General features: G+C 42.5%; 1 protein-coding gene across 1 annotated transcript; it reads left to right on the top strand.

Annotated features, from left to right (window-relative positions):
• Positions 1 to 658: 658 nt before the first annotated feature.
• Positions 659 to 5,807, top strand: cd40lg (CD40 ligand). The gene is made up of 5 exons (XM_049029667.1): positions 659 to 1,056; positions 2,342 to 2,485; positions 3,160 to 3,181; positions 3,288 to 3,374; positions 4,023 to 5,807. The coding sequence occupies exons 1-5, from the start codon at positions 880 to 882 to the stop codon at positions 4,394 to 4,396; spliced, it is 804 nt and encodes a 267-aa protein (XP_048885624.1). The 5' UTR covers positions 659 to 879; the 3' UTR covers positions 4,397 to 5,807.
• Positions 5,808 to 9,554: the final 3,747 nt, after the last annotated feature.

Below are 9,554 nucleotides of genomic sequence, written 5' to 3' on the forward strand. Positions count from 1 at the left end.
CTTGATAAATCCTGTTATAGCATTTATGACTTTAGGAAACATTGAAATAAAATTGACTGCATGGTGCACAGCTGTAGCCTTGGCGTGCAGAAGTAAATTTTGCTATTGATGGTTTTTTTATAATTATCCCTGCTCTGTGCTTGCAGCAAGACCTCGATGGTTCTGGTCACAGATTAGTCCCTTTGTCATCTGAAATATCACATCTCTGGGCGAGTGAAGCAGTCACAGAGACCTCAGTTACAGCTGTGATCTGTGCTTCGTTCTTGTCTTTTACTACCGGTTCGCACTGCTGTGTGAGGCTGCTTTCCTCTGCATCGTCAATATTTATAGCTGGATTGTGGTTTGGCTTCATCCTCCATCTTTTCTCTTGTTCTGAATTGTCTCATCATCAGCATTGTTCTCATCAGCTTAGCTCTGCTCTACAGCGACGCTGTGAAAGTCCTCAAAATCTGCCCTCAATATGTGCCTCGAGATGTAATCAGTTCTGCCCTTGTGCTCTAGTAAGCAGTTGATTGTTAATTATTGATTACGTACCGATTGCTTATTGTCTACTCAAGTTTCAGAAAACTTGGTCTATATGAAGTTGTTGCATTAATGTCCGTGGGTCAGGAATCTGACCTCTAGACTGCTTTGGGGAAATGCATTAAGCAAAGGTGAAATAATGGGGAACGGGGACGGACTGGCTGACAGATGCAGGTTGAGAGTGACGTAGAGTGAGACGCAGCATATAAGATCAGAGCACCCAGGAAGTCGTCCTCTGCTCTCAGCGCCTGTGCTCGCAGCGCCTGTGCTCTCAGCGCCTGTGCTCTCAGCTGAGCCCAGGCACGGTCGCATGGGCTGCCCAGTCAGCCCAGTCTCTGCAGCTTCCCGCTCGCCAGCATGATCAACACTTACACCACCAGTTTTGTCGCACCGCCGGTGCCCCCAAGAACAGGGTCTAGGGCCCCTGTGCCGGCTCGCCTCCCAGTCCACCTCTGGCTGCTGTCGGTGGTCCTCGTACTGCAGATGATCATATTCGCTGGGGCCTTCGTCTACCTGTTCCTAAGAGACAGTGAGGTAAGAGCCTTGGGCATGTCTCCAGTGCCGCAAGCTGGAGACTGGCTCACGTGAGGACTGGTTAGGAATAAAAGACATGCCTCTTCTGTAGATCTCTTTAAGAGACACCAAAGGGTCTAGTCTATGTTCATAGACTGGAGTTCACTAGCCTAATCATCTACAAATTGCACTGTGACATTGCACTGGACTCAGGGTTCAGACTTGGCTTGCCCACCAGAGGATTTTTCTTATTAATTGTTTGTTTTATTCTTTGAATTGTCAAGTAAAATAAATTTTAGTTTATTTTTTCTTTTAACTGTGGGGTTAAAAAAAGCCACAGGCAAACAATTGTTTTGCTAGTGTGTGTGGATGGTTTCTACGGAGCCCCTAAGGAGACGCAGGAGAAAAAAAATACTGGAGGGTAAAGAAAAAAATCATGTGAGATCATGCAAAACTTGCGTTACTGTTAATGACTATTAATACTATTACTATTAATGACTGGTATTTGCACATGAGGATGTTTTTTGGGATGTACGGGAAAACTAAAGTTTTGAGAGATTTCCTCTCCTCCCATTTCTTTTCCTCCATCCGTCTCTCCTTATGCGCTCCACAGGTTTCTGTGACTGTAACAAGAGGGAAACGTCGGATTTATTTGCATACAGTACTGAGGTTTCTGTTGAATTGTATTTTTTCTAATAATGTGGTAGCTGCTGAATCCTTACATGTTAATTGTGCTGGCTGACGGAGTTCTGCAGCATGGAGACTAAATGCATTGTTTTCAGAAATCAAGTGCTAGATTGACTTTAATAAAAGGCTGCTTGCAGTAGATATCATGGTGGTTTGTGTGCTGGTTGTGTGGTTTTTGTTCTCAGTTGGCAATATACAGCTGCACTTCCTCAGAAAGCCAAATTCAAGCATAAACAGTTTTCTCACCAGGCTACCTTCCACCAGACTTGATTTACTGACAGACAGCACAGACAAACAGTTGTTTTGATCTTCCAGAATCTTTTTCTATACGTATCACGGCCACAGATATACTCATAAATGGTGCCACATGCATGCTGAGGTTCTTGGTTTCCAAAGTTCAAGTGGAACAATGGGAAAAATGCTAGTGTCACCGAAGACGCCCTCTGACTGAACGGTGCCCTGTGGTCGTCTGTAGTGCTGATTTCTCACTGAAATATGAAGCTGCACCGTCAAAATCTTTTAGCTTTGTGCGGCATTTTGTACAAACGCATCTCTATACTCTATTATGTGCATACAAGAGAGGGTAAACTCCATGTGGCTATTTTCTGTGTTCCTTCAGCTCCAGCGCGAGTTTGAAAGCAAGTTCCACGATGACCTAATCGTGCTGAGGAGATTACAGGAATGCGATGACAGCAGTGTGGAATATAGCACACTCCTGGACTGTAAAAAGACTCTGGACAAATATAAGAAAATTTTGCTAAAGGTACATATGTTTGCTTAATATTTCTTTTAATTAAACATAAACGCAGGGGTAATGCATAGGCTGTCCTCGGTTATAGCCTGGGTCCCCGGCAACAATAGGCCCCGCCCCACTTTGGGAAAAATGTAACGGCCAGTTAAATCTGAGTGGTTATGCTAATGATGGCCTAGGACACCTACATAAGATAATCCGCCCTTGCAAAGACAAAACAGAGTGTGTTGGTTTAAAAATGAGTGATGGAAATTAAAAAACAAAAAGTACTTTAACACATGCAGTAAATAGTTTAAGGTATTGTTAATGACAGATTTCAATGCGCAGTTCAGTTTGGTAATAAGCCTCCAGTCTCTGCCTGAAACATATCAGCACTGATGTGGGACACGGCTGATTTGTTGGGCCACTTATTAAACGTTTCTCCTATCAGCAAAACATTCATACCTGGAGTGTACGGTTAGCTGAAACAATTTATCATAAAAAGCATATAAAAAATAACTCAAGCTACATAAAACATTGTTCTGCTAAAACCCCCCCACCACAATAAGAGATGTCCTTGTATTGAACAAAACTGCACTGCTACACCACAATTGTCCGGGACATTTATCACAAAATTGTGGAAAATATGTTAGCACACCAAATTCACTTATTGTTCATTTTGGCTTTGTCTCATTTCTGTCCTGTAGATTTCACAAGCGGAAGGAAGTGGTATGTAATATAAGCCTATTATTTCAAGCTAATTTCAGTACCAGGAGTTTTTTCTCTAGTCCTGGTGCTCATGGGTCTCATTCGCCTGTTTTTGTCCCCTCCTAAGTGGATCTACAGTTGGGTGGCACCCCCATCCGCAAGCCTGGAGCGATGGCGCACATGCTGGTCAAGCCAGACCTCAGCCAGTCAACATGTGAGTGTGTCCTCCTCTTCCAGAGGGGCTGCATCTATGTGTCAGTACTTCTTGTGCTATACATCAAGAGGCATAAAAGCTGAATGATCCTGTCAAAATCCAAGAACCGCTAAAGTGCGCCCACCGACACCAAGCTTATCTGAACATCCTCACCCACTCACGTGCGAAAATACTGTCTTTAAAAGGACATTAATCATATCCAAATAAATGCTCTTTTAGCAAAACTTTAGCTAACTTTGATAGCTGCCTTTCAAATACATTGTAATCCCCCATCAGTGTGTAAATGGACACAAGTTAATTGACTTTCTGATAGGGTCACATGGTGAGAACGGGCTTAAGATTCGAATGAGTTATGTGTTAGTCCACATGTGTAGATGCTAAATGCTGTAGATTTATGCAGATGTGGCGAAGGCACTGCAGCTTCTGCCCTCTCCCCCTCCCACAGACTCATTTAAAATGCCTTAAGCTACATGCAGTTATTTGCATGTCATTGACCTTCCACTCAGTGCTGGTCAACCTGTCTTCCGGGGGACGGGAGGCGCACTGCAAGAGGCAAACTGAAATTGGTGGGGGGCGTGAAGCTCGCTTATGGTGCCTCGTGGGCTTCGCCTGGCCCTGCATACACTAATAGCCTGCTCTCCTTATCAGCTACAAAGGTCTTGCAGTGGTACCAGGAACACTCGCTGCTGATGAATGTGGACTACCTGGTCACGCCTAGAATGCTGCGGATCCGCCTCAAGGGACTCTATTACATCTACTCCCAGGTGACCTTCTCCGGGTGGCACCCAAAAATCCCGCTGGTCCAAACCGTCATGCGTCGGGCCACCACCACTGGGAAAAAGACGGAAGACGTTCTGCTCAAGGCCTTCTGCACGATGAAGATTGCCGGTGAAGCGTGCACCTCGTTCCAGGGTGGCACGTTTCAGCTCGAGGAAGGGATGGAGCTTTATGTAAACGTGACCGACATAAACCTACTGAACTTTGAAGAGACAGCGACCGCCTTTGGAATATTTATGGTGTAAAAACATCACTTCCCCTATAAAAATACCTGAGAGGGCCTCCTTTTTACTTTGATCTTGAAGAACCTAGAGTTGAAAGTCTGACATTTGATTTGTTTAAAATCTATATTTAATTAATTTAATGAATCAGGAACAGACAGACATTCAGGAGACAGTGTGTCTGGCTGAGTGGGTCAGGACTCTGTGTCTGTGATTGGAAAATCGCCAGTTTAAATCCCAGGGTTGTTGGATTGATGTCACCATTGGGTCCGTGAGCCGGGCCCTTAATCCCCAGCTGCTCCGGGGACTGTTTGACCCCGCTTTCTTGAAAATGTACATGGCTTTGGATGAAAGCACCTGCTAAACAAGAGAATGAAACAACCTGAAAGTTCTAAGTAGAGGTGAGAACCTGAAAGCAGGTCAGCAGATAAAACTGCAAAACACCCCGATTGCCTTCAAAATAACAATGCACGCGTCTGGACCAAAGCTAACAATTCCTCACCTATTTTAACATTTATTTTTTGCATTTTATTTGCATATTATATTTGTATAGGCACTACAATTTATATTAACATGAGAGATCAAATTTTAAAATACTGGATTTCTAGGCAGATTTTGTTTTATGTTAAACTCATACAGTGTGCGTGCATGCCTAAAACACATATGTATATTATATGTATTTTTCTTTGGTTTTCTTGTAACATTAATACTGTGCATGTCTAACATAATATTGTATAACTTCTCTCCACCTGTCTGTGAGCAAAATTAGGCAAATGGAAAAAATAGTGTGCTGGGATTGTCAACAGTCAAATGTGGGCCTACAGCCACAGACACTGAGGACAGTGAGCGGCGCGGCGACCCACGTGAGGCAGAGTATAGGTGTATCAGCTGATCAGAGAGCTGCAGACTCTCGTTACTATCTGAGCAATAGCTTTTCCCTGAGCTCAGCAAAACCACAGCGCCACATTTCCAGGCCTTTGCAGATACACCCACGCCCGGTAAGGGAGCCTAGCAGGAAGTGCCTAAAATTAGCCGCCAAGCCGCCATTAAATGCCAGCAACTACTTGTTTGTTGATGGGAGGATGTTGTTTAAATCAAGAGGAAAACACACCTCTCCCATAGTGCTGGTCCCCCCATTATGGGACACACCTTGGACGCCATCTTCTGATGTTAACAGATTTAACTTTGTCTCGGACTGGAGGTCCCAGTGGTGAAGCTTGCCTGGGGGGTCACATGGGTGTTGACTAGTAGTGTTCTCACCAGTTTGGTGGAGTGGAATCTGTTTTTATAATTTTTTGTACAACTTTCAAAAGCTATTTATTCCATGCCTTTTCATGGAAAGAATGAACTTTTCTGAATATTTATTCTAGATGACTTTTATATAATGGTTATGGATATTAAATTGTATTCATATTAAACAAAATCTATGCTGAAATGGTTACGTTTATGTGTATGAGCACTGCTGCTGTGAACTAAACTCTCTGATGAGGAACCTCGGGACTCCACTTTGGGGTTCCACTTTGGGGTTCCACTTTGGGGTTCCACTTTGGGGTTCCACTTTGGGGTTCCACTCAGTCCCATATCTTCTCCTGCCAGCCACCTGTATTTCCATGTCGAACACACACAACCTTTCTTAGCAGAAGGAAGATAAAATAATGGAAAAAGGAACACAGAAGCACTAACTGTGTCTTAATATAGTGCCAGGATCCCAGCTCTGAGTCATGGTGAAGTCTGTGGGCCTCATAACTTACCGTTTCAATAACATCTTAGGGAATTAATTTTGATGCTGAACATGAGAACTGCCATTTACATGTTGAGTTAAAGTCATATAGAAAAAAAGAGATTTTTGATAAAATATAGTTTAAGAAGAGATAAGAAAATACTATATTGATCCCAGCAGGAAAATGTTTGGCATATAGCAGTAAGATACATAAAATGCACGTACAAGTCAATGTGAAACTTGCATAGTGAGAGTCTAGTACTTTCTGTCTAAAGACAGAATGCTGTCCTGGTGTGTGTTGTAGCCGGGGGTAGGGAGCTGTACACTGTGAGCAACCCATGACCCCAATTTTGTCAGCTTCCGCTATCCTGAAGCTGCCTCCAGTGGGTCCAGGGTCAGTCCTGTGAAGGAGCTGTCCTCCTAGTTTAAATACTGGAACTCGTGGCCATAAGTGGAAATTAGCGGGAGAACATTTTAAAATGAATTTGAGGAAGCACTTCTTTACACAGCGTGTAGTTAGAGTATGGAATAGTCTTCCTGTTAGTGTAGCGCAAGCTAAAACCCTGGGTTCCTTTAAATCAGAGCTAGATAAGATTTTAACAACTCTGAGCTATTAGTTAAGTTCTCCCCAAACGAGCTTGATGGGCCAAATGACCTCCTCTCATTTGTAAATTTCTTATGTTCTTATATATGCATATATATATACACACAGACTCATATATATATATATATATCTATATATCCATCTCGTGGTCAGCAAGCAAACGCCACATGGAGATCCCTCCACCACAGGAGAAGTTTCACTCCAGGCATTTCTTGTGTATGGTTCCACGATGGTGGAAAGAGCTGCCAAACCACATCCAGTCATCAGATTCCCTCTCCACCTTGCAGAAACTCTTGAAGACCCTCAAGACTCATCTGTTCCACAAATACCTCTCCCACCCTGATACCCTCCCAGAATGAATCCCAGAATAATCTTCACGTTGCACTTCTTGCTTATTGAATAGTCGTCTTATCAGGTTCTCGCGCGTTATTTGGAAGATCTTGTGTGGCACTTGCTCCAATACTCCAATACATTTGTATCTCGGCATTCACTGGAAGCTCAGCCTAACTGCACTTATGTATAATTGATCCCTGGACCTTTACCTGCAGTCAGGTTGACAACACAAGCGTTCAGACAGACCTTCTTCTTCTAAACCACTGACCCAATTGGCACTACAGGAACAGCTTAAATGTGGCCAAGTGCTTACTCAAAATAGCAGCGAGCATCGATATGTGAGCCCAAACCCATGCCACAATAAAAGGGACCACCGTAACCGCTGTCTCCAACAATGGAGGTGCCAGCTAGCGATCCCCGGTCCCGATATCGAAGAACCTGCAGTGATCAAGGCATTGAAAGGCAGTTTAAAGCAAAATTGATTCCTATATATTTCAAATACATTTAAAAATTATTTTACATTTGTCAAAGAACCCAGCATTCCTCAAACGCTCTCTAATCTGTCATTAATCAGAGTATGAGCTATGCTGTCTTGAAGTACTGTGGTCTGACTTGACCAAGAAGTATGAAAAAGTAAAACTAACAAAAGATGAAAGCTAAGTCATAATCATAACTTATTATTCTATCATAGGTCATGTCAACATATTATTGTTCAAGGAAGTACAAGCCAGAAATCACAGTATGCAGGCCTTTGTTGAATGTGTAGATGACGTGATGGAAGTACCTACTCCGGATGTGTCCTAAGCTTCAGTTTAGGTCTGTGAAGACTCTTAATGAAAACTGGATCGTTTCAGCTCCACAGAGGCATTTTGGGGCTCGTTGTAGGCCCTGAGACAAACACACACGCCTACACACACAGACAGAAACATACCATAGCTAAATCCGGTCTTCTCTGGTCTCTTCGTGGTGGAAGAATGTCCATAGGTTGCTGCACTCCAACAAAGCCAAGTGCTGACTTGCTGTAGGTTAATTGCACTCGTCCATTTAACGTCGTTCCATGGTTGTTAGAAATAAGATGCGTGCCTTGTTCTCTGTTGTAATCATGGGACATTTTGCTTGTTTCCAAATAAGCTTCTTGTTCCTTGTCAGCTTCTTGAATAATTAATAATCATCCATCCATCCGTCCATCCATCCATTTGTCCATCCATCCACCTACCTATCCATCCATCCATCCATCCATCCATCCAATCACTATCCATTAACATGCAATATTTTCATATTTATTGTGAAACTGAATCACAAGGAAAGGAAATACTGATAACATAACACTTATTTTATTTAAACACCTACTTTTTGTCATTCTTTTCTATTTGTTTTTACATTGTTTACATTTTTGCTCTTTACAGTCCTTTTATATTCAATATTACATTCTATTTACTTATTTATATTTTCTGTTTATACTATATTCTTATTTTTTCTCTGTAGTGTGTATCCCTCTCGTCTTCTTTCTTGCACCGATAGGGATAGTCTTCCCGTTCCATTGTACCGTGTGCAATGACAATAATGGCATTCATTCATATTCCATTACCTAAAAGTGACTGGTAGGGGCGGGGCCGGGGGTGGGGGCGGGGCCGGGGCCGGGGGTGGGGCCGGGGGTGGGGTACACCATGGGCAAGACAGCAGCTCATGGCAAGGAGCCTTTACCTAAAACTGCACTGCCTCAGCTCAGCTGCTGCTAAAAATGACCGTCTAGCAGTTACCTGGCTGAAGGAGATTGATTTTCACAGCCGACCGCGGCAGAGTGTGACAGACCTGTGCATAAAAATCTTGGCTACAGTCACCTCCTTTGACCCTAACATTGATTGTCTACTGATCTTGGTTGTCTGACTGTAATAATGGTCGGACAATCAAATGCCGCAATAACAATTACAGACTTATTATTTTTGTTGGTTATACGTGTTCCAGTGAAAGTCTTCGCACATTATGCGTGCAGTATTCTGAAACTGTACAAAAAGCACTGCTGCATTTTGGAAATTTGTCCTGAGCAACTTCCAAATAAAACATTTTGGTGTTAGTCTCATGTTTTTAGCTTCCTGGGTCTCAAAATAATCGTGAAAACCAAGAAATATCACAGCTTTATTTGAAATAGAGGACTGTCAAAGAATTTACACCGAGAAACACGTATATCCACACATTTTATTAAAATATATTCTTCAACATTAAATACATAGTTTGTAGGGGATAGAAAACAACGATATTCCTTATTTAACGATAATTGCATAGAATATACAGTATCCAAGTTAAACATAGCTGACCATGGACAAATATTTTATGACAAGACAAGTTTACTGAGGGAGAAATATAAACATTTCTGGGACTGTAGTAGACCTCAGAGTCCTCATAACTCATCAGTGACAAAGGAAAACTAAAATAAATAAATGAAGATTTCATGGTATATTCATAAAACATAACAATACAGATGAAATTCCCATGATACAATATTTTTCCTGCAGATGTACGGTGTC

This window comes from Brienomyrus brachyistius, chromosome 10 (genome assembly GCF_023856365.1).
Source record: "Brienomyrus brachyistius isolate T26 chromosome 10, BBRACH_0.4, whole genome shotgun sequence".
Taxonomy (NCBI): domain Eukaryota; kingdom Metazoa; phylum Chordata; class Actinopteri; order Osteoglossiformes; family Mormyridae; genus Brienomyrus; species Brienomyrus brachyistius.